A 26,665-nucleotide genomic window follows, 5' to 3' on the forward strand; every position below is an offset into this window, starting at 1 on the left:
CAGGTTCTGCTGACTTCACTTGGCATGATCAATTGCCAGAAAAATATAAACTTCTACATCTGCTTCTGCAGGGCTCTGCAGGCAATTCTTACAAGGGGCTCAGAATGGCATGAAGGCTTCTCTCTGGATCACTGATTTCTCAATACATGTATGGGGTTTTTCAGGAATAAGCAACTTACATCAGACTATGCACAGTTTTCCCAATGCTTCCTTTCTTTCTACTTTGATTACCAGTTGAAGTTAAAAACATTGATAGCTCATTGTATTACCGGTAGAAATTTTGAATATAACACTGTCCAAGAAACAAAGAGAGGTTTTATTCCACTAAGTAATCTTGTTAAAAATACATCCAGACTCAAAAAGTGATATCTGTATAGGGACTGTGAGCATTTCAAAGAAAAAAAAGCCATTTCATTACATGAAAATTAAAGATTTTCTAAATGGACAATGCAACCTGGAATGCAAATGACAATAAGAAACTGGTTGTAAAGGACCAGAAACTAACAAAAAACCCCAACCAGTTTAATCCAAGAGCTCAGAATTTTTACTGTTCTAAACAGGCATATTTAGAAGTCTCTCTCATAATGCCTGGCAAAAGTACTGTATTATTTTATATCATGTAAAATATAGAAGATTAATTATAAGATTAATGCAAATATTAGCATTTCATTGAATAAGCTATTAACTACTGTAAAATGTTTCATTTAGAAAGTCTAATGTCTAAACTTTTTATAAATGGCAAAGCACAAGAACATGGGAAACTGTGATAATTAACCATTTAAATATAAACAGCCTAAGAGAAATCTTTTAATGTTCACCTCACTGAGTACCAATCTGTATAGCTTTCACTTCAAGAGCTACACTATACTTAGGGGAAAACAAACAGCTGAGGAAACACAGCATTTAACCTGTAACTTCACTCGCAGTTTTTTCCTTTTCATCCACATGGCAAAGCAGCAAACAGAGAGAGCAGAAGTCCTCTTCAACATCAAATCAATTCTTTTCAGATTGACGTTTTGCTGGTTTTAGGTCACCAAATCAGCATAGCTTCATTTTTGAAACAGCATGACAAACACTAAATCTTTCTCTTGTCCAGGTCTAGTTAAATCAATTAGTTTAGAGCACTTCATATTAGTTGAGGCTGCTTGTAATACTTTGTATGCAAACACCACCACAGTAAAAACGTCTCAATCCTTCTCCAGAACCTCAGGCTATGCCAGGCAAAGACAGCACTGCGTCTTCAGTTCTTTAATGAGGTTGCTGGTTTCTCAGATTCCTAAGTTTGTGCTGTTCCTAGTAGTTATTAACAATTCTACCCACAAAGTCAAGACACTCACCTCTCATAACAAACACGAGCCTATCACATTTAAGGTCCAGACCTCCTCCTTCCTCCTGCAGCAAAGGAACCAGACCTCCTACAGAACCGACTTCTGAAGGAGGTACTAAAAAGCCACTACAAATACCTACTCCTCCAGATTCCACAGATTCATTTGCTACATGATGATACATCAAAGCAGACAGTTTTGCTGAATTGTAAATTTCTTTTCATTGATTCACAGCAGCATTTACACAGGGATGAACTCCTAAATGAAATGCCATAGAGCAAACACTGCATTATTAGGCACTGAGGAAGTATTATGTATGTCTCACATGAGCAAGAATAATTTACACCTATATTCACCAATTTCCTAATATTGAATGGGATCTTAAAAAATTGTATTTATGTTATTTAACACGTACCTTTTAAAAGGGCATGATGAAAGATCGAATTTGTAATGAACTCGATTTCATCTTCTGACATCACCCTCCTACTACAAGCTAATATTTTACCATTTGATGATTAATATTTTTGAGACAGGTGAGATGAATAGTACAGTAGTAATTAAACAGTTTAGGAGCCAGTTTACAGCCTCATAACAAATCATACCACAGGTATTTAATTAAGGAAACGCACCTCCTTTAATATTTATTTCTACATATTAGTTCTTGTCACTCTGAAATACTTTTTCTTATTCCTCCCTCCTTTCTGTGCTGTTTAATATCTTAATCTCCTCAGTCTACATACTTCTGGGCTATTACAAATGGCTTACTCATTGGCAACTCACAATAATAAATGAAAAATTGCACCTGAACTCAAAATATTTCTTTGACAAGCAGGATGTACTGTAGTCAAGGGATGGAAGCAATAAGGGCAGATTCCAGTGTTTTTTTGCCTTTACTCCCAACAGAAAACTCTCTTTTAAGAGGAATCTAATTATGTCAATATTAAAATAAAAACCCTATGAGACCAACCTTTTGAATAGATTATTTTTTTAAAAGATGATAATTGGGATGTGGTCTGATTTTATGCATTTTTTGCCTCCGTGCTTAACCCATTAAGATATTTGTTCTTGATAATTTCCTCAATTTGCACTAGTAAGAACAGCTACTTTGAAAATAATAATAAAACGTATACTAAATCCACACCAGAGACTGTTATGATTTCAAAAGAGCTTTAAAGGACAAACTGAATATTCAACAGCTTTACAGGCCACCATAAGGATTGGAGGTCTCATGCTTTCTGGTGGTTCAACAACACCCAGCCACCCAAACAGCCAGTGTAAAGGATAATATAACCAACTAATTGAAAAAGAAAAGCAGAGTAGTACAAGAAGTTACTAATCATTTCCTGTTTAATATCTCTTTGGATCTTTTTCTAGGTTTGCAACAACCACTATGTCATTAAAGTCCCTTATCTATTTCTTCCTTCTTTTTAGTTCACACCCATCTCCCACACAAATCTTCTGAAGTTCCCTTCCCAAAACCCTGCACAAGGAACCACAGGTTCAAGTAACTCAAGCTTCCTGAAACTGGCCAAGCTCCACCTTCTCCTGTGCATATTCTTGTGCACTCAATCATGTACTATGAACTCTCACATATTTTCTAGTCTTCTTCCTATCATTCACCCCTCTCACCTCTATCCTTTCACCCTCATTTAGTACTTCTCTTCTTGTACTTTGTTCCACCACTTTGTTCCTCTCTTGTCACAGTCAGAAGTTAATCTAAGGTTAAACCACCAATTGCCAAGGTCAATGTCACTTAAATTTGAACAACCAGCACACAGAGTTTAAAAACCTGCGCCTTAGCTTCTATTGTGGAGCCCAGAAGAGCTAGTTCTGGCTTTGGCTATCAAAATGGCAAACCAGAAAGTTTTTCCTTGTACTGCACTACTTTCAACCATCTATTAATTTATTAAAAAGCCGATAAAGAGCAACTACTGAAGATAATGCAGCAGATACCCAGCTCCACTGTTTATTCTTTATATAGGCTGACACTCAAACTGTTGTACAGGTAAGGAAGATTTTGGCCAAATTACCTTTATAGCAAAAAAAACCCCAAAAAGAACCCAACAAACAAAGAAAACCTCCAAAAACCAAACAAAAAAAACCAAACAAAACCCCCCCGCAAAAAAACCCTAAAAAACAAACCACCACCACCAGAAAACAAAAAAAAAAAAAAAACAACCCAAAATCAAACCAAAAGGACAATCCTTCTCAGAAATCCTATATACCTTCCTTCTTGTAATATTAAATAGTAACCACATCCTCAAGGAGAAAAAATGTGAAAGGAACACTCTTTACCCAAATGGGGACAACACTAATATATCAACGGCTGAGAAGGTGGGGATGCACACCCATCACCAGACCAAAACCACAGTACTATTACAGGCAGAAACTGCAAGAGAGAAAAATTCCAAGAAGCAACTTTGAGCTCATGAAAGAATTTTCGTCCCTTATGTAGGCTTCATTAAGGAGACATACAATTTTAACACGGCAAAAAGAAAACATCTTCACCATCCTAATAAGAGAGGACAGCAGAGACAAGAAAGATATTGCAAGCTGCTCCTGAGAAGGCTTAAATGGCTACATGAAAATGCAGAGTAAATACTTAGGTTTTACTGCACATAATGGAAGACTCAGCTTTCCATAATCCACAGCAGTTTTAAGTTGCTCTTACTTCCTAGGGCACAGGAGGGAATACAAAACCTACTTCCAGACTAGGGATTTACCTTTTCAGAGCTGTCAAACACCAGAAATCTACAGAGCTACATGACAAACAGAACTGGCAGAACTGGAACTAGGTATATGAGCATGTGGGCAAAATGAGAATGAAGTGTATTACATAAGCGAGCATTTCCCCAGAATGAAGTAGAATGACAACTATAAAATGAAAAGTTGGAGTGCTCTCCAGCCAGTGAATTCCAGACTGGGATCAGAGCTCTGATAATTCTCAGCCTCCCCAAACTAAGGAGCTGTCACCACTGTGGGCCATCCCTGCATTTCCTCCCCTGTGAAGCATTTACAGCAGAAGAACAACTCTGGCTGAGGAACTCCAAACTGCCAGAGCAGGAAAGAAAGGAACAGCTTGCTTTGCCTGCTGAATCTACCAAAAGCCTTCCCAATTCTCCAGTGCTATCTTGGACATGAGCAGCAGATGCGCAGACGTGTTCCATCTTTGCCTTAAGCGTCATTCAAAATAACAAAGTAACAAAGTTTATTTATTTATTTATTTATTATTTTAGTTATTTTTTATTTATTTAGTGGGCTCACTTGGCAACAAAGCTTTAAGGGTTGCTGATGAGAATATCCAACACACATCTTGGGTACCTGTCCTTGGCAAACAGTCGTGATGAGTAAAACAGATGGAAGATACCCGAGTTTATTATGTCATTCTTTCATCAAATAGGTCTTATATGAAAAGTAGGTGGCCTCCTTGTGATCTCTGAGGTCAATTGGAGGAGATGGAGCATCTGCTGAAGGTTAGTGATTCAGACCTCCGTACATTTCTGAAATATATTGGCCCTATATATCATCAAATTCAAGGATTTTAATAAATTTTTGACATTTTTCATAAAACCTAATCTTAGTGACACACACAACAACTTGAAAATCCTTGGTCTAAACTCACGTGTAATGCTATAAAAAGACAAAAGAAAGTATCTGTTTTTATTTAAACTAAGATAGAGTTCTTGCTGATGTCGACATGGATGATATTATTTCCAGTTTAGTGGGTTTATCCACAGCTCAGCCTAGCATTTTTTTAATTGGGTCAGAAACATGCCGATAGCAGAAATCCATTTTAAAGAATCCAATGACAATAGCACGTGCCTTTTTTTAGCTTAATGGAAATGAAAAAGCTAATTAAACCCAGAAAAGATACCCAGAATATTGGGAATTAAAGAAAAATCTACCTAGTATGTGCTATCTCATGATAATAAAATAATTCTGCAATTAACATCACAAATGGAATTGGGTAATTTTACCCCAAAATGCTATTATAAAATATTGTATCATGCAAATAAATGCACTAACAGTTTCTTAAAATAAAGTTGCTTCAACCGCATCACAGTTTGCTGAAAAATGTCACATTATCTATAGTTGATAAAAATCTTAACCTCTCTCAATCTATACTATTTCATTAGTAATTCCTCCAATTTGTTGATGCTTATGAGTCACTGCATAATAAAATGTTTAAAGTCAACTCAGTATAAGCTACAGACTCCAGATTTCTTGTTTTTCCACATTAGTTTCTTAGTGAGGCTGCTGTCTATTTTAAGCAGAACAGCTAAGAAAAGGCAGAACTTCACAAAAATGAAAATAATGTTAGAATAGATTTGCAAAACTAGAAATAGATTTAAGCACATACTGAACATCTGCTGCATCTGAAATAGACTGCTTATAAATTACTTCTAGTAATTTAAGTAGCATCTGAAACTTGTTCATTTAAAGCACTACTTTCTTCCTTGTCCTTGCAGCCACTTTTAAACAGCCACAGAAATCTTAAGCATGTTTAAATTAATTTCAGTGTTGGCTAAAATATCCAGTTGCTGATTTTAATTAAAACATCAACCTCATACTCCTAAAACTAGCATCTTAAAAGAGATTATGCATTCTTGTTGAAATATCAGTTGTGCACAAAATTTCAGACCTTTCTACAACACCAATCTTTTTACTCATAGTGATTTTGACAAGTTACAATAGACAAGTTACAATACACATTGAAAATACACTGTCTAGATCCTTTAAAAATGGTCTTGGAACTATATTTTTCTGGGTCTTTTCTAACAGGAATAGCTTATTCTGATAGGATTGCTAATGATGCTTAAGATGCAGTTATCATTAATCTGAATAATATGCTCAGCATCAATTCGGTGTTTATTGTGCCCTTAATTGTTTCAATACAGTTTTTCTGTTGAGTAACACTGTTCATCTGAGAACAATATCATAAAACATTTCTAAAACACAAAATCACTGAAAATAAGTATCCTGTAACTGAAAGATGTGTTGTGACCTTAGCGTACAACTTTGTACTTCCCATAAAACCAAACTCTCAAAAGCAAAAGTTGACCATGACATTTTGAAATAATGAGCTTTTGATAAAGTCTTAAAATATAAGAAAGATAGCAAATGCATATAAGAAAATCTGATTAAGAATTTTAATTCAGAGATAAGGTGTTACAAAACCCGAGCTGGTCTGCATTCCGGTCATGTGACAATAAACCCACAATCATTTAAATTAAAGTGCAAGAGCTACACAGCACTTAAATAACATGCCCACCAAAGTGCAAAATAAACAAATTTTGAAAAGTAATTCATTACCTGTTCACTATTTTCCCATCTAATTGCAAGAGAGCACATCTTTATTTCACAGCACTGCCCATCAGCTGTAAACATTTCCGATGCTTCGACACGCTTCAGCTCCATCTTTCTGCTATTTTCTGTCTACACTACTGGTTTAACAGTCTGTTGTGAACACGCCAAAACAACAACTCTGCACATCTTATGAGTTCCTGCATGGCTTTTTGGCTCAGGGCAATCAAGAGTAGGTAGGATGCTTTTTAATCTTATTCCATATGGGATCCAGGTTTCCCCAAACTCTTTATCGATATGAAAAGCTGTCTCTCTGCATTCATCAGCAATCAGCTAACGGAAAAGGCTAGTGGATTTTGCCAGCAGTAAAAGACCTAATCACGGCAAGATCAAGCCAGCTGTCAACTATAATCAGCTTGATTCATTGCACTTTTCATATTCAATGGAAAATGTTGAGCAATACACAGTTCTCTCACAGTAATCAGGTTAAAATGAAAATGTTAGACTATAGACAATTTAGCTTTAAAAACACATGGGCTATTTGTTCCTTTGTATTTTTGTAGTATTACCAATGCTGGGCCAAAACTGAATACCAAAGAGATCACGAAAAGAATTGATTTTTGTATCTAATTTCACTGTTTAAAGTGACAGCAAACCATACCACCTGAAACTTAAAGAGTTTCTTTATTAGCAGAGACTGCCTAAGATAAAAGGCAAACAGTAGAGCCAGAATAGATACCACAATCTTAAGCAAATAATCTTTCCAGTGTTTGCTTTTTGCTTTTCTCTACATAATTCAGCTTTTTCTTAAATCTTGCATGCAACAAGATGAATATATGAGCCACCAACAAAGCTAAAGCATGTGTGCAATAGCATAAATCAAGAATCTGCAAACCAGAGAAGACTGTAACAAGCCAAAACCTACACATAAGGATTTTTAAATATTAAACAGAAAATACTAAACACATTAAAAATTTCTTACGGATCTACAAATCAGGATACTGTAGAAGATAAAATCCCAAAACATTAAAAGCTGTAATTTACCTTGTTAAACTCACAAATGACAGGCAAGTTCACCCTCTCTTCCTTCTTTCAAGAAAGTAATTCAAGCATGATTCAGTGCACTTATACAAGAGATCCAGCCAAATGGGTCTCCATAAGAACACTGAAGAACTCTATGTCCAAGCACGATACAGAGACTATTACAGCTGGATAAAGAACAGGCTTATTTTTAGCAAGCAAGTAAAGGTATGAGCTGTAGAGTAAGATTGTCCACTAGGAATACAAGAAGAAGAACAAGTTTAACTCCCTTGCTCCTAAATTAGCCAGAGGGACTTTCATTTTTCTCGGCTTTGATCCGAGGAAGACTGCAGGGGGAACAAACTTAACAACAATTAGATCTGGAGGTAGCTGCAGAAACAACAGAGAAATGGAAAGGCTCTCTCGCCTGGGAAAAACATGCAGGTGGGAAATAGGTATGCCTGGTGTCCAGAGGCAACATGGACAAGAAACTAAATGAACAAGTCAGTGAACATGGAGAGGTGTGTCACAGAAAGGAGGCCACAGCAGCGCTGCATCAGAAACACCACAGAGACCATGGAAAAGATGACAGAAAACACTGATCTGCAAATGACACAGCTACATAAAAGACAGAACTTTAAATGTGGACTGAAAATGAATAGCTGGCCTTGCACGGACCAATAGAGCTCCTGCTCTGAACTGAAAGCTGTTCAGAGACAGAACAACAATTCAAACTCTCAAACTTTCACATTTCAGCTCTCAGAGACACGCAGTGAATTTCATAACCAGTCTCCTATAAAGATCTACAGAAACAAAGGAAAGGACAAGTCCCACCTTCCTTTAAATGACTTGATACTAAAATATTTGGTTTAACTTAAAATGATATTAATGTTACTGCAAAAGGATATAGCTGTGACAAGGGGCATTGAAGTGTACAGTACAAGTGTAAGGGCTGCTCAGCAAGACTTCAGAAAAATAACAAGTCTTAAAGTAACATTTACTTTGAGTTAATGTGTATAATGTTATACATCAGCTGAAACACTCATTCTAGATAGTTCTAACTTTATATAAGAGCCAAGCAGCTCAGAATCTGTATGTGCAGTGACAACTGGAAACAATTCTTCACATGCTTCATTTATTTAGAAATCCAGCAAAAAGATTTAATTGTATTGTTCCATGTCCACAACACAAACACAGGAAAATAAATACCATAGTTAGAGATTAAACAAACAGACAGACTTCTCCCTCTCCCATGGATATCTGCAACTAATTATTGGTGTAAAACTGCAAAGTCATGAGTGAGGAAAAGCAAAGGTAGACCTGTAAAAAACAGGAATTAGAGGCAAAGATTCAGTAAGTGGTGCAGCTTAGGTATTTTCTCCTCTGCAAAATGGAAACACATCTGTTGGTTGTTATGAACTAGAAAAGCACTTGTTGAACAGAACTCTCTCTTGATGCACAGAAGAACAGCAGAACTACAAAATCTGTACACTGCAAATAAGTGTGTGTAAATGTCTGTATAACACAATACATATCTCATATCCACAGCCATCTAGATAGATTTCTAGTATTTAGAAAGACAGAGGTTAAAAATTACATGTAGAAGACATGGAGGAAAACAGTTCTTTCACAATGTTCCAAGTAGGTTCCAAGATGCTCCCTGGTCCCAACAAGTCAAATAATCCCTAGATTCCTCAAACCAAACTAAGCCACATTGTAAACGTGAGTATTAGTCATAAGCTAATGTTAAACATAATTAAAATTGCAACAGGAAAATAATCATGGAGTAAGTGCAATGAAACTTATGAATTTATTCTCATAAAATCTAAACATATAGTAACTTTGTCCATGATGGACTGAAATGTATTTGAGATTGCATAGGACAAGTCAAAACACTGTTTTTATGACATTCCAAATCCAAGAAAGATGTGATTCTGTCTAAAAGGCCTCAGAGGGAGGTATGAGGTCAAGAGCATTTGAATTCCCTACAATTTAACAGAAATTCTTTCTATGTGATCACACAATTAGAAGTTTTGTAGAGATGCTCCCCTACATAACTATCCTTTACTGAGGTGTTAAAAGACTCTGATTTCTAGTCCAGCATAAATTCAAAGCTATTTTTATGCATTAAAATTAGCTTTAGATTTTTTTCCTGCTTTCTAATTTAATTTTTTTTCCCTTAAATCCTTTAGTTGGATTAGTTTTTCTATTTTTTTAAAGAGCAACATACTGCCAGCTGTCTGGAAAATGCTTCAGATAGACTTAAAGAACTCTATCAGTCTGTGGAGAATCCAAACTCTATTAACTCTGACCTAGGAACTGAACTAGGAATTTGATGGTGCAAAAGGCTGCTGTAGGGGCAGTAAGGCTGCTCTCTCTCAGAGGTAAACAATTTTTAGAATCTATTCCTTATACAAGGGAACACCTCTGACAGCAAGAGTAGCAGACAAGTTTTTGTCTCTTTGACAAAGGCAACAGAAAAATTGCAGCAGAAAACTGGGAAAAACTGAATCTGATTTAATTACCCTTTTATTAGAAGGTCAAAAGTTTCCAGGAAGCTTACATGAATATTCCTTCATTAAAAAATACTTTTCTGTAACCTGTTAGAATTGTTTGTGCCTAAATTGTTTAAAATCATATTTTAATGGAATTATTTGCTTTGACTTTGCTATGAGACCTCTGAATCTAAATTTCAAGAGTGACAGTTTTCTGTTTGCTTTAAACAAATTTGTTTAAAACCTCTCTTATGTGAATGGCAGCCCCTTTCAAGCAGACTGTAAAATGTTATAAACAGAGTGCTTAATACTTACAAGCTTATATTAAATTGAATTTGCAGCTCAGCTTTGAAGAACAACTTCTACCCAGACTAAGCTCTTTATCCTTCCATAGTTCAAATGAGAAACTTAAAGCAAGTACATATAATGTATTTCTCATCTAAATTTATTGCTTCTGTTAAAAATGTGGCTTGTTTGTCTTTTTCCTCAACATTAGATTTTGTCATACCTTCACATGACAGGCTAAGGAAGCTTATATTATTTTGCATGTGCGAGAATAGTTGCAAATGCCCCCCCACCCAATAACAAAATGTACATTAGATGTTTAATGCCTTTTTATCAGGTCACATTCATATGGATGAAATGGTTAAAATTAATGAACAATATATAATTCTATTCAGGAATTTTGGCACCACTTGTAAATCTATCTAATCTCTAAGCATAGAATTGGACAAGTCACACCACAGGCACTCAAAACCAGTGTAGCCTTACTGCTGCCATGATGGAGTGGAATACAGAAACTGCATCAGAGGGTATCCACCCTCCATTAGCAACCATACATTCTTTGAAATTAAATCAGTGCTACAAAAAAATTGCCTTGTGTATACATGCATACAGAAGCTTTAATGCATCTGTTAATGGCATTTCCCCAAGAATTCCCTCAGTATAAGAGTCTCCTGATACTAAAACAGCTGGACTACCTGTTGCAATTTTTGCTAAAAGCCTGATTTGAGACACTTTAATAGAAATAGTGAGTATGAATTCTGTTATTTAATCAGCACAAAACTTTTAACACTCAACTTCATCTACTGGTCACAGCTTCAATACTAAGAAAATTTGCAGAAGTGTGTCTCCTGTTTAGCAAGATGATCAAGTTTTTTTCCTCTACACAAATTTCCTTTATACTAATGTTAATAAAAATTTTGTAGTGAGATAAAATGAGGTTCCACTCTGTATTTCTTGGCAAAGGCTTCAGTCAACATCCATTAAGAAAAAGGCTTATTCGTATCATTCTCTCTAAATCAGGGGACCAATTTTAGAAACAGCAAAAATATGTTTAAAAAAATCGGCACCAGGGACCACAAACAGAGACTTTATGCTGCCCAAGTAAGTTACTATGTATAAAAATAATTTATATTTAAATTACATTATTATTCATATATTATTCATATCATTCGTATATAATATATACAGCAAATATATACAACTACACCAAATGAGTATTTCTTCATATACAGACTGTTTTCATTACACTAATCTACTTTTATTCAGTCCAATGCATTTGACTTCTGTCATGTTCCTGTACCACATCCTTTTTTTACCCCCTGAGCGACATCTGTTTTCCTGTTTTCTCATCTCCAAGAAATTTCTGGGTTATCTGATTACCTTTTCATCTGGACAACTGTCATAATCCAGTCAGTGCTCCTTCTGGGAGAAAAGCATCTGATCCACATCTCCTATTGAGGGCCAGGCAGCTCAACCAGGATGGGGCTCCCCAGTCCCTCTCCTGTCTGCCACTGACCCCCAGTGGTTTCACCTATATTTGCTCTGCCTCACTCTTCACAGACTGCTGCTGCTACTATGGAATGATGCTAGGACATCTGTAAGCAAACAAAGACCCAGCATCTGGACGACCACTGTTTCATGGCCACTAATCATAGAATCACACAAAGAATGATTTAGGTAGAAGGAGTCTCTGGAAGTTATCTGGTTCAATAAGCCCTGACTGGAGCAGTTCAGACTGCTCAGGACTTTATTCAGCTAGATCAAAATTCCACAGACTCTGAACAGTCTGTTTCAATGTCTGTTACTCTCAATGACATAAAACATTTTTTCCCTTTATTTATTTAGAATTCCCCTTGTTACAACTTGTGTTCAGATCCAACTGGCTCAGTGACACAAGCTAAAGAAAAGGAGGAAGAGGCAGCTGTTCCCAGAGAAGAGAATCTCTCCTGAGACACTGTCCAATCTCTGTGGCAAAAGGAAATGTTGAGTTATGTAAGTCTGATCTTCACGTATCTGTACCTTTGTGTACTGGGAGAAAGGGATCAAGTCCTGACTACAGCATAATTCCACTTCTAAGAAATAAATTTTAAACAAAAAGGAAACCCCAAAAGGTCACTTCTGGAATAAGAGCATCTGTCAATTTACAAAACCTCACAGAGTTTTTCCTTTAGACTTTCTTATGCAGAACGCAAAGCTCCCAGATGAACACTTACAGGTAAGTATTCTTTTTACAACAACACATGTTTCACTGCTGGAAGAGACTTAGCCTATTCTGTTTTTAATTTGAAAGATAATCTAATGAAATTTAAGCATTTACATAATATTATTTTTAGCTATCCATTATTTAAATAATTGATGATCGAGCACATATAGTTTCAAAGAACAACAACAAAATCTTACTGCATATGACAAAATTTCAATTAATAGAATCATCTAAATTTAACTGTATAGATTACCCATAATTTTTTCCAAGACTATTGGTTCAATCAATAAAGCTAACATTCATCTTAAAGTTTTCTATGCATGTCACTTTTGCAGGTCTCCCCAATATTAAGCAAAAAAAATCAACGATTTCATCCTAAAAGCAGTACATGTAATAAAAATATACCTGTATGCAGAGTAAAAATCTGAGCTGTCTTCAATGTTCCATTGGATTGTGTTGATTTTAGGGCCAGTCTAACATTCAGCATGCCAGCAACAATGAATAAGCCTAATGCATTACGTAAGTGTAAGCTGATTAAATCCTTGATCCTGAAGCCACCTCTTTTTTCCCCCCTCCCCCTCTGATTTAAAACTTAGCACAATTGAAAATTTTAGTTTTAAACACTTCCAAAACCTAATTTGTACCATTTTTAGCATAAAACCCACTACAAATTTACATTACTAGAATGCCTTCAGGTTTTAGTCTTTCTTCTATTTTCATAAATCTAGTATTTAATGAACTTTATTTCCCACACCTGGTAAAAGTCCTTTTTAAAGTGATCAGTTCCCCAACAAATTTTAATTTTGTGGCCAATTTTTGGGATTTAAGAAAAGAAAGAAAACCAAGTGTCCTGAATGGAAATATGACAGAAGTTTTATTCTAGTTATCAAGTCTGAGCTTTACCCATAAAAACAGCAAAATCAATTCAATACAGAGCCATGATATCATAAAGCTTAGCCCTGCCAAGTGAGACTCTAAGGCATTCTGCACATACCAGCCCTGATTTCCAAATGTACTATATCTCAAATGTAGTATCTGAGCTACAACCCACATGGAGGAATAGATCAGGAGAGGTCATGAAAGAGTTATGTTCCTACAGCAGTTTACAGCACCATGATCTCACTACATTGTCAATATGACAATGGCAGCAGGATAAACGGATCCATGCAGCAGAGGATACCAGCCAGTGTTCTCTACAGAAAAGGAACGCAGAAAGCAATACATGATTAACTGTTTTGAATAGGGAGAAAAATTCCTTCCCCCAGGTCCACATGCCCTACACAAAACAAGCTGCAAAGAGCTGCAAACTGACTGAACAACTCTGTTGCTACATGGGAGTCTGTGTGAATCTCCAATGTTAATTATCAGGCAATATACAAGCACAGAACTGTTGAATCTGCACAATTGTTTTTAAGATTCTCAGCTTGAAAAAAACGATTTGTTTGCTTTTAAACTTTAAGTATTATTTTACTCTGAGAAAGAACCATATGCACATTTGTAAAGTGATAATGCTTCATTGAATTGGTGAGTTCAAACGTTTTTATTGAAATTTTTAAATGTTTAAAAATAGCTGACTATAGCAGAGTCTTGGTAAAGGCAGCAGAATGGTCCTGAACAAACAAAAACAGACTATGCTTTGCTGAATCTTCATTAGTATTGAAGATGAGACACGAAAGAAGAAAGTAAAGAGTTTCAGCTCAGGAGTAGAAGACTTTTAAGTCACATTAATTTTAAGAGATACACTATGTTCTATACATAAAAGAAAAAAATATTCAAGCCAGGAATCACAGGTTGCCTAGGGTATGGAATTTGTATTTTAAATTAGAAACCTAGTAATATATTAGTTAAAAAACTCCATGTGTAGAAATGAATCAAATGCATAAAAACCGTATAAAGTGATGGCTCTGAGGGGTATGCAAGCTCTTCTACCAGCAGCTGAAAACACCCCAATTCATAAATACATTCTTGTATTTCAACATATAACAGTATGTCATTAATCAGTATCAGTGAGATAAATCAAAGAAAAGGTATGTGGACAGGCAATATATGTGTATATAAGTGAAAGAATACTTCACACAGAATGAATAAAACAGATTAGAACATAAATTAAGACTCCGGGGCTTCTCACAATTTCTTTCTAGACAGAAAATCCAGAGTTGATGAAAAAGACACATTGTCCCATTTACTTCCTAACAAAATCAAAACAAAACCAAAATCAATATATTTTTCCCCAGTTCTCACCATAACACACCTTGAAAAGTAGTAATTTAAAAAAAAAAAAAAAAGTATATGAGTGGTGTTGATCCAAACTTTTAAGATTTATTACATACCCCATTCTCTGTTCTTTTCTCCACAGGTATATTTATGCCATTTCTTTGATTTTGCACTTGACGTCCACCTAAAAGTAAAGCATCACTATTAGTAAAAAGCTCGGTTTTCAACACAAATATGTTTTACTCTTGAGTCTGTTCTCAGATGTTCTGGGAATTCCCTTCAAGAATTTGTATCAAGCTTTTATCTGTGAATCTTTCTTCTGCTAGTTCCAACTCTTTCTTACTGAAGTTACTTTTTGCAAGCACTGAATCAGTAGAGACACAGCTTTTACTTCACAGAAGTCCTCATTTAAAAATATAGGCATGCAGCTCTATTTTCCTGACTTCTCTTGGGCAAAGATGTCATGGAAGGCAATGTACTCATAATTGTGTCCATGAGAAGCAGTAGGAAGCAGTAGCTTCAACTGAATACATTATGAATTAGCATAGTAGAAGAAGCTTTTCTAATGTCTAACTTATAAACAACTTTAATCTAGAAATCCATCCATAGCCCAATAATGAATTAAAAAGCCTTGCATGTATGGTTCAGAAGCAAGGCTTTCATTGTACATTGAAATTCTTTGGCTTTAAGTGTATCTTAAATTTCTTAACATACTTTATATTTGTATTGCCCAATGGATAAGAGGCTATTTTACAAAGTACCAAATTAATACAAAATTTTCTCATATTTTTGGGTCTGCTACTTCTGCATTCAAAACAAGTAGGTACCTCTTCAAAATAAGAGAAGAAGCCTCAGCTGAAAGCAATAAGGACTCAGCAAAGATCTGAAGTCCTGTTGTTAAAAGTAGTCAGATTAGTTGAATGAGTCAGGATAATCTGGGCATACAAATGCACCTCACCATGACACCTTTCCTGTCCTTCAGACAGTCTGACGGCCATTAAGTCTATAATGTATAGACTCAAAACTCTTCTCATAGATTAAGTACAGTCTACAACAGTAAGTTCAGAAAGCTAAAACACTTGCATTTTTTCATTCCACTCTTTTAAGAAACCCCACTTCATAGGGCACTGTTTCATATAAGCACTTCTCCTATAGAACCAAGTAGACCAGCAATTCTTCAAGATGTAAATTATCACGACTATTAATATACCTACATAAAGTACTGAGAAAGCAAAGGCACTGAAACCTCTGCCAGTGATGTCTGTAAAATAAATTTGAGTTTTTAAAGGAGGCAAAGGAGTTTACCAAGTCCTTCTCTGTGCAACTGAAAGAACAGCAGTTAAAATGAACCATTCTACCCTCTCAAAAAGTTGGGACTTTCAACAAGAAAAAACTACATCAAGTATCTAATATACAGCAACTTTATTGGATCCAAATCAAGCAGAATACAAGTAAATTTTGCTAATACTCAACAGACTGGCAGAAATTATTATAAAGAAGCGAAGTGGAGAACAAGAATAAAGATGTCCCTGTTCAAATGGCTCAAATGGTTCAAAATGGCTTAGGTACAAAGAAGCTGTATTACATATAACCACTGAAACTCACTGAACAAACTCACTTCAGAAATCTTTTAAAACTGTTTCAGTAACAACACTACAGGATAAATGTACTTACTCTGCTCATTGCTTTCAGCTGGTGACTCTTCATGACGAAGAAAGAATTTCACCTCTTCCCTGCGGGGCCCCCACTTCTGCAGGTGGTCATACATCATGTGATCAAAGGGTATGGGGCGCTCTAGAAGCACAAAACCAAAAAAACCTCATCACAACTCCTTAAAATCAAGCAGGGTTATGCACAACTCTTATTAATGGTCAGAACGTCCTTTTTGGTAGCAATTCAATCTATCCAGTGTATTTTGTCTTACACTAAGTCTAAGAAACAGGCACCAACTGGATGTATGGTATTGAAAGCTGTCCTGTTACTGTAAGACAGCTCACTGCTCCACAGCACTACAGAACTAGCTTGCAAATCCATACCAGTGTTTAGAAACCCTCATTTAGGAAATAGCAATTTGCTCCCCATCACCACCACATTGGAAATTTGTTCTATTATTAAAATGATTCATTCAATTTGAACTTCTGGGTTTCCACACAGACAAAAAGCCTTATCATTATATTGACATTTCATGTCCTAAGTACTTAAGCAGGTACTCCCACTCTAACACACCTTGCCAGACACTAACTTCCAGTATATATGAAACTACTGGCAACTCTTTGAACAAATAAAAACTAAGTTATATGCAACAGTCAGTCTCTCTGCTTTTCCCCAAGAAAACATTTGCAGAGAGTAATTATTTCTTCTAAATTGATCAAACATATTATTAGTAAGAGGCTGCACACTATATATTTAGCATTTCAAAATGAAAATACATTTAAGAAGACAAGTTTTTCACTGCTTCCATAATTACATCTGCATTTATTACCAGATGTTTTTATTAAGATAATAAAATCCCTGGTTTTAGATTTAATACTAGTTAAGGTACCAAAATGCATCTTCTAACCAGAATAAAATTATATCATATACAATACTTTGTTGTTAAAAGTGAAATACTTTTGGCCTCCAAAACCCAAACTACGCTATCTCCTACTGGGAAAAGCACCACTAAGTTTTGTTATCTATTTCATACTTCACTCAGACAAAATGATTCAAAGATATAAGAGAAATCTTGGAAAAGGGTTGGGAAAACCAAATCACAAATATACCTTTATCTAATGAAATTTGCCTAAATGTATATACATGAACTACATAGATGTACACATCTTGATACTCTTGGGATACTTAAATGCAGTACTTAAAGCACAATACATTTTTATCAATTGTTTCACAATGCACTTAATACAATAAACTTTTGTTAAAATGTGTCATGTCAAATAGGTATGTGATTAACACAATTTAGCCACAGTTAGATCTAGCTGCTTTCAGTGGGGAAGATAATTTAAACCACAAGCTAATCATATTCATAATGTGATTGGTTACTTATCATTCTTTAAAAAAACCAAAGCAAAACAACAACAACAAAAAAATACCCCAAAAAACCAAAAAAACCCTGCCCCCCAAAAAACCCACCCTCCCAAACCAAAACACAACTGAATTTAAAAAATAGATGATTTTGCTTCACTCCTTCCTGTTCCTTGCTCTAGTAGTGTCCTAGAAAGATCGTCAATAATGTTTAAGCACACAATAATAAGGTCAGTGGCTTATAATGCTCAGTTCTTGAAAAGGAATTTTAAAAGCACGATTTTCAGGTTTTTCAACTCCTAATGTAAAGTTTCAAGTGCTTTGAAGCATATCCACTGAAATTGCAGCATGAGTCTTCTAAAGATCACTGAATGTAAAAATATTTAAGTGGTTTAGTTCAGAGACTTTAGGAACAAGTTATGGATCTTTAGGAATTTCTCCCAAACAGAAAAACTGCTAGGCAAACCCAGCTATAACAGGGCTGGGCTAATTCTGGAATGGTGAGGAATAGCTGCAGCTTCACTCCTGCTTGAGCTGGTATCCCATTAAAAGTAAAGCCCTGATCACAGGAGTAAGTTTCAGTCTTCAAAATCCGTTTTTACCCTGCCTTCAAGGATCCTGCTATGTGAAATAAACACAGTCATGCCTCCTCTATATGAAATCAGAATAAAAAGTAATGGAGTTTCTTCACAGGGGAGTTTGCTGCAATATCTGGAATGAATTTTTCCTTGCTCAGGTTTGCAGAAGTATACTCAGAGTAAGAAACTATTTCTTTCACACTCTCTTGCCTCCTATGTTACCACCACACTGAGGAAGGCCAGTTATGGCCAGTTGCTGAAGGGCATTCCAGGTGTAAATGAACTGAGTAATTCAGTACTGCCTGGATTTAAAGGTTGAAATGAATTCTCTCTTAACATACTACAAGTTCCTGGCATCATACCTGTGTTTGACCCTCCTTACTGACTGCTATTTGCAATAATAAGAGAATGAGGGAGAACATTCTGGTTTTGTCTCCTGTTACAACATGAGAAATCCTTGCAAAAAGAGGAAGCTTCAAACTGACAAAGCACAGTCATATACTGACATATATGACTGACATATCGGGCAGAAATGCTATTGGCTTTTTCAACTACCACTCATTTCAAGAGACTGGGAAGGAGAGGGAATAGAGAATGAAATACCAAAATCAAATGTGAATAAATGAAATGCTTACGCCATGCAGCTGTGAGAAAAATCAGTTCCTTGACTCTAATGCAAACAGCACCTAAACTATTTTACAACTCTTGTGAAGACCTCAACCATTTCTTTGTCACACAAAAGCAGAGAGATAAAAGCTACAATAATAAATAAACCAATATGTTTTCCAACAGCTAAGCTATTGTTATCTTCCTCTCCACTGTAGAAATTTTACATAATTTTTGGATTTTAGTAACATTTTTCTGGAAGAAAATTGGTCTCTTATTGTCTAAAAATAAAATCAAGTGTTTATCATTTACTTGTACATAGACATTCAAAAAAGGAAGACTGTTTTGTAAAAGAGACAGTATTTTGTTAGAGCAATACAGTTTACAAAGGCTTTTGGGCATACAAACTGTTATTTGTACCTGATGATAAGATTACAGTCCACAGGCCCCAATGCTTTGAATTTGAATAGACATGCATTATTCATCTGGGCTACTTAAAAGAATCTGTGGCTACCTATAGAGCAGAGGAGTTAAGAATATTTACAAGAGGCCAGGTAGACTTTCTCTTATGGAGAGAGGTGTAATTTGTAATTTGTGCCACATGGAGAGACTGCCAGGAAAACACTGGCACCATAAGACTACTTACAGTGTGTGACCAAATCTAATGTGTTTTTTCAGCCCATGTTCTGCTGTATTAACTTCCGTTTTGAATTTTACTTTCCAAAATGTCCTCTGAAAGAACACTTGCAGATCATTTGAGGATAAGGGTAAGGGATCAGAGACAGTGTAATAGAAGATATAAAATATGCTTTTTCCACTGGCACAACATGCAGCAGTTTTACTGCAAATTGCCTCACACTTCCCACTCAGAACCATAGTTTAAAATTTGTTGTTGTAACTGTCACATTTAACTGTTCAGACGCTTGTTTTCTACATCAGATCTCTGCTCCAGGCAAAATTATTTTTAAAAACTTCAGTGGAAAGAGTTCAATTTAGCTCTCAGAAGAAGTGGAAGGAAAAATTATTGTATATATGCCCATGTCATTCCACTGAGAAATCTATGTACACCAGACTTTGGGTTAAGAATCTGAGGTCACTAATTTTGTAACAGCATCCTACATTTAAGAACAATGAAATAAACATTTGTGTTGAAAGTCCTATCTGAGAACCTTAAAACCAGTGTGCAGGGTATCATTTTTGCTGACACTACAGGTCTGTTTTAAAGACCCAGAAACACATGCGAGTGTTTTAGTTTTTCTTTCATTCCCTCTGGTATTTTCTATTCTACACGTTCAGTGGAATAGATCTATAGAGTTATCATCTTGGGAATTTAGCAAGTAAAGCTTTGTGAAAGCACCTTCATGTGAGTTTTACCAGAAGCTCAGACCTAACAACAGGCAGAAGCTCTGGGAAGGCTTCTGCTCCTTCACCAAAGTGTCTGTATGTAGATCTCCACTTCAGAAAACTGGGTGTGCTCCAGTGCTCAAAATTAACAGAAAACAACCAGCTGAAATCAGTCATCTCCTTGTTCTAGTCACAGTAATAGCCAGATCTCCACTGACTTTAATGGGATCAAAGAAAGAAAATTCTCAGGGTAGATACCCAAAACTTAGTCCCTCCATTGCAATTTCATGGATAAACTCCATTTCCCACTTTACAGAAGCTGGTAGTTTTGATATCTAACACTTTGAGAAATAAAATATTACACCCACAGATAAAATATTTTCTCAGTCTTAGAATTTATCATAGAAAACCTTTGCAAGGTTTAGGTGCTCCAGGAAGATGCTGTGGATCACTTTTCCAGTTTCCGGTCACCCTTTAAAGCTAGTTGACAACATTCTTTCCTACATTTTTTAAGAAGTACACCTTCAAATATTGTGAAAGCAAAAGAAAAAATAATACCACATATGACACTTTCACAGGCAAGGGATTGCAAGATATTAGGAATATCTGAGTGTTGTTGAAGTCTGCAGATCCATTTTAGGAATCTGTGATGCACATGGCATCATAGATTCCATAACCTAAATTTCCAATTTGAAGAAGTTTAAACCATTCTTCAAGTTCTATCCTTAAAGACAAGTTTTCTAACTAAGTGTATACTGAATTTGTATTCCTAGAATAGCAGGCATACAATTCTTAATCCTTCCCCTGTTCACTCTTGCCTAAACTGAATTCCCACTCAGGTAGGAAATAACTTCAGGTACCTTTTCCTTTTACAAAGTCTTAGAACAGTTTAGAAAAAGATAAGGCATAGTTTTCCTAGGAGGAAAATATTCTGGACTGCCATTGTAAAGTTCCAAAGGCATCTGAATAATGTCTGTTGTGTCTGTCTGGCAAAACAATCCCCAATCAAAATAAAAGACCTCTATAGAAAATTTAAGAATTCAGTATCAAGTTATTACCTAATCAATCTCTACACAGAACAAGGTGCATTAAACAAGGGTCGCTGTAATAACTAAGAGACAAGAATTGGGGATTGGAACTAGATGATCTGTAAGGTTCCTCCCAACCCAAACCCTTCAATGGTTCTGTTATATGATTCTATGAACATGTCTGTTATTCCCACCCATCCACCAATCCTACTTACATCCATACATTGATAAATTATAACCTGGAGGTTTGTACTACATGCAACTACAAGAATCCATTTAAAAACAGAATCTATCATGCATGGATTTTGACACATTCCTGAAAAAAATGCCTGCCTCATTATTCTGTGAAATAATAGTTGCAACACAAATAGGATATGGACACTACTACCCACTCTAAGAGAGGCTGTCAAATCTTTGAGAGAAAATGTTCATGAATGGGCAAGAGATACTAACTATGTCCCATTCTGGCACAATGCTGTCTATGATACTGAAGGAAAAAAAATAAATCTATACCCTTTCTTAAATTTCAGCCAGTGTTCATAAGCTGGCAGTGAGGAAATAGGACTGGAAAGAATGCAGGTGGTGATCTGCACCCACTGACTTAAAAAAAATCATCATGAGATTCCCTGCTGTCATTTAAATACTCTCCATCCTATTAGAAAAACAAATACAGAACACTAACAGGCCTTACACATGCAATTTATTAAATGCTTCATGCTGAGGAAGAAAACAGAAAAGAGTCAAGAATTACCTTAATCTCTACAGTTATTTGAATTACCATCTTTTGTGTCAAAGTCTACTAGACTAGAAGAAAAGAGTAAAATACGTAATTGATATAATTAGTATTGAGAAGTCACTCTTTTTTTTATAATTGGTGCACATATTAAAATCCATTTCCAGTGAACATTTTACTTACCATTTCCACGCCATACTTCAGCCAGATGGCAGCTTCCTTCTCCAGGCTCTTTGCAGAACTCCACTACATCGCGACAGGTTGTTTCTGGTGTAATTGGAACTTCTGTCAGAATCTGTTCATTGTTGCTCAGAAACACAGTTAATATCATCTGAAACAAACAAAAAGAAAAGTAGCAGAATATTAAAAAAAGGAGAAACAAAAATAAGATTATGGGTAATTTTTTTCTCCCCTCTGTAAATGGAAATGTATGCTTAGGATTGGTAACCACATTCCAAAGTTGTTTTCAGTCTCCTGTAACTTTGACAAAGATTTCGTCCTTTGTGGGTGTTTTTTTGCTTTTTTTGACAGTCATCGAATTGACAATTTCTTTTTTATAAAAGCTTGAGTTGAAATGCTTTAGTTCTGTCTGAAAATAAGGTTGGGAAGAAAGGAACAAGTTTCAGCTGTGTTAGATGCTTGAAATCATAGCATTTAAATGTCAAAAATAAAGTCACACTTTGCCAAAGCAACCAGAAGCTTCAAGATGTACTCAAAGACAAGTATTCCTAAAATGCACTAAATACTCTGAAAGACACCTGACCCTAAGCGCCTGCTTAAAATTAAATTAATCATTTTATACATTCTCTCTGCACCCTAATTCCCATCTGTAGTCACAACACTTTTCTGTAAACAGTGGATGGAAAAGAGAGAACACCATGTTTTAGAAGGCAAAAAATACCATAACAGTAAGCGTCCTTAAAGAACACTATAAAATTAGTAACTTTGCCTGCAATGAAAGTTCTTCCAGACCTTTCCCATAAATAAAATGTGGCATCATATATTGAACCTAATAACAGCTCTTCATTAAATGAACACTCTCCAGGTAAACAAAACTTGTGCTTCAATTTGCATAGGCAACTCTTGAAAACATTCAGCCAGACTGGAGACTGGCATTAGTAACAGGTAGATACTGAGTGAGAGAAGTCTGTCTACTTTAGAAATAGACACAGGACAAATTCCAAGAAAGCCCAGGCTTCAAGCTCTCCTCAGTCCTCCAGGCTATTTCAGTTCAGGCTTCTACTCTTCCTCAGCCTGCCAAATTTGCATGCTGTGTCCTGAAGTTTTCAAGTATCTGCAGTACACAAAAAAGCAGTCAACCAGAACTAAAATATACCAGAATTCACCCCTGAGTTTTTCCAACAGCAGCAGAAAGGAAGCCATGGTAAAAGTTATAACACAAGCTGGAGGAAGCTACAGCATGAAGCCAACAGATAATAAGGAGAATGCCTGTAACCACCTACTGTAAACAGCTCAAAACATTATTGTTCCTCCAACTGAAGATTCAGTCTCAACATTCAGTGACTGTGGTTATATAACAAGTAACTGATGTTGAATCTACTAATGGAATTTGACCTCGTATTTAAGAAGAAAGAGCCACATACATGAACGTAAACCAACAGGCTTAGAAGAAACCTTAAGAGGTCATCTAATGCAGTCTCTTTGCCTCAGGCAGGATAAACTATACCTGCATTATTCTGCAGAGATGCTTGCCTAACCTGTTCTGAAAAGCCTTTCATGATGGAAATTCTACCACTTCCCTAAGCCATCCACCCCAGAAATCCAGGACTCCTGTTGCAAGAGGAAGTTTCTTAAAGTCTAGTTGAAGTTCTCCTTACCACCATTTAAGCCCCCTAGCTCTTCTCGCCACAGGGGAAAGAGAAAACACTTTTTTTTCCTCTTTTCTTTTTCCCTCCATGGTTAAATTTAAAGAATGTGCAATATGCAAGTAAATTAAGTAACTTAAAATATATACCAGTTTAACAAAGTTATTAGTGCCAGTATTCCAAACAGTTTCTCCACAGCACTTGATAGCAGTTTCAGAACAAAACCTAAACTTCTGAAACTTTTTGAGAATATCAAGAGACCTGAGCTTTACTGCCTCATAATCACTTGTGTGGAAGACCTGTTTTCTTGGTATGAAAGAATATAAAGAATATCTTAACATCATGTGATTTTACATGGTTTCCAGGTTTTGATTTCTTTAGTGCTGTAAAAGTAACAGTGGCCCAGAAAACTTGTTTCATGTCTTCAAGATTATACATCTGCTTCTGCAGACAGACTGAAAGAGAAAGAAAAGCCTTGTAGGTGTGAGTTATCCTATTTATCTCAGTCCCTTCTCCATAAATTCCAATCTCAAGCACTACATAAACTCACAGTCCCCTGGGCAACACCAGAACAAAGTTCACTGTACCTCACGCACATCACTTGACTGCCTCAGCTCAAAGGGCATCAGTTATGTCTTCTGCAAAGCTGGGTGTCACAGTTTCAGCCCAGGGAAAGGTATCTCACTAATGAGGAAGCAAGGTGCTCCAGCCAACTATTGGTGCAACACTTCTCAAGGAAACTTGACTGAGTAAAGATTTTCAACAGGTTGTCTGAGTAATACTAAAGGAACTGAAACACTGCTGCAAAACAAATATCCTGAAACACACACAGGAAGACTTGAAATGTTGAACATTAGTACAATAACTATAGGTATGTTGCAATACTAATCACATTTTCAAGTCAATGTCATACCTGTCCCTGTTTGTGGTGGGAATGGGTAAGAATCAGAGGTATTACATGGTGATAAAATACAAATAAGCTTTGATGGAGCCTGGAAATTTACTGCTGAGGAATGCAAGTGAAGAATACACGTGAAATACCCAAGTATACCCACTGAAGTAAACCAGTTCCATTAAAAAAACATTCTTAGCCAAAGATTAGGACACAAAAGAACTAATAAATTCTTCGATTTCTCATTTAAAACTGATTTCTAAATAGGAGCAGCTGAACAAAACCCATCTTGTAAAATTGTGATCATAACCATTGTAGCATCTCTTTCATCATCTCTCAATTCACAGTTTTTAATATGTGAACACAATGTCACACAAGGATCAACCTAACACACATGAGCAAATCATCTCAGGGATTCTAAATCATGTCTTTTTTCCACAATAAGCATCAGGCTCCAAACCATACACTTCTTTCTTCTCACCACACACATGAGTATTACCTGTTAGTCCCCTCTATGGCTCCTGCTACCAAACTAATTTGATTCCAACTTTCACAAATATTAATTTCTTCTCGCTGGACTTTTTTTCTTATGCATCACATTTCAGGTCTTTTCCATACCAAATAAGCTACAGCAAACCTCCCAAGCTGTCTTCAAAGCTACTATCACTTCATTTCTCAGCTGACAGATGACCTCTTCTTAGGACTTGGAATCAGTACTCTACTCCTCTGTCCAACAGATTCCTGTCTAATACTTGCACACATTCCTCTTAGCGTGGTCTCTCTACTTCATCCATTCCCTCTTCAAGCCATACTTCCTGTATTATTTAAAGGATACATTTTATTATCCCTGCAATTTCTCAAGGAGATAGAAACAGGGATAAATCTACAAGAACATTTTCCTTGCTTATTATCTCACCTCTTTCTACAGTTGAATAATGTCACCTACAAAAATTTCAATAGGCATCACTCACACAGATGACAGTTTTATCTATCTAGACCTGATCTCCTGCTGAGGATACTGAAATGCTGGCAATCTTCAATTGACTCTCAAGAATGCCTAGCTGTCAATTCAAGTTCTACAAGGCTGTAACACAGTCCTTAGCCACATTTCTCCAATGATTCCCTGTTTCACTCATCATAACACACAGGTACCCAATCACCCTGAGCTGCAGTATAGACATCTTTGACAAAACCATTTTCTCAGTCTTCGGCCTCAGATCTAGCTCTACTTTTCCTGTACCATATGTAAAACAGAGAAAAGTGTTTTTTCCATGAAGTGCTCCAGCTAATGCTCTCTGTCTGCTAACTTGCAAAAAACATTTTCCAACTTTTCACTGGTGCGCCTTTTTCACTCATGACAACTGTCACAACAAAAATCACCCTTCATGCCTACAGCCTTGACCCAGTTGCCCTTCTGTGTCAGTCCTGATAACCACAGTTTATTTGTTTTCACATCACTTTCAGTCTTCTTTCTTATCACTTTTCACTCTCTATCAAGAAATTTAGGTCAAATTGGCCCTTCACACCTGTTTGTTTCTACTCTCCATGTGCTTAATATTAACAGGTGGGTTTTTAATTTCTCCAGTTTTGTCCACCATGCCTTATATGCAACAGCAAAGCAACCTCATTCTTTTCCTCGGAGATCCTCCTTTGCTGGTCTGGCTAAAAAACCACATCAGACAAGTCTAAGTCATTAATATGCTGGAAAGTGCTGCCAATGAGGTGATAAATACTGTTTTGTCTCCTTAGACTTCTGTTCATTGCTTTCTTCATGCCTAACCAAGATTCCAAGAG

General features: G+C 36.1%; 1 protein-coding gene across 4 annotated transcripts in view; it reads right to left on the bottom strand.

Annotated features, from left to right (window-relative positions):
* The window catches only part of PPP1R13B (protein phosphatase 1 regulatory subunit 13B), a 68,614-nt gene that overhangs the window by 20,614 nt on the left and 21,335 nt on the right, over positions 1-26,665 (bottom strand). For all 4 annotated transcript variants that reach the window (XM_056493036.1, XM_056493034.1, XM_056493033.1 and 1 more), the window contains exons 2-4: positions 22,337-22,484; positions 16,521-16,640; positions 14,963-15,030 (exon numbers count right to left, since the gene is read on the bottom strand). In XM_056493036.1, coding sequence (XP_056349011.1) covers positions 14,963-15,030; positions 16,521-16,640; positions 22,337-22,484 — 336 coding nt within the window. The remainder of the gene's footprint in view (positions 1-14,962; positions 15,031-16,520; positions 16,641-22,336; positions 22,485-26,665) is intronic.

Source organism: Oenanthe melanoleuca, chromosome 5, assembly GCF_029582105.1.
Source record: "Oenanthe melanoleuca isolate GR-GAL-2019-014 chromosome 5, OMel1.0, whole genome shotgun sequence".
NCBI classification, from domain to species: domain Eukaryota; kingdom Metazoa; phylum Chordata; class Aves; order Passeriformes; family Muscicapidae; genus Oenanthe; species Oenanthe melanoleuca.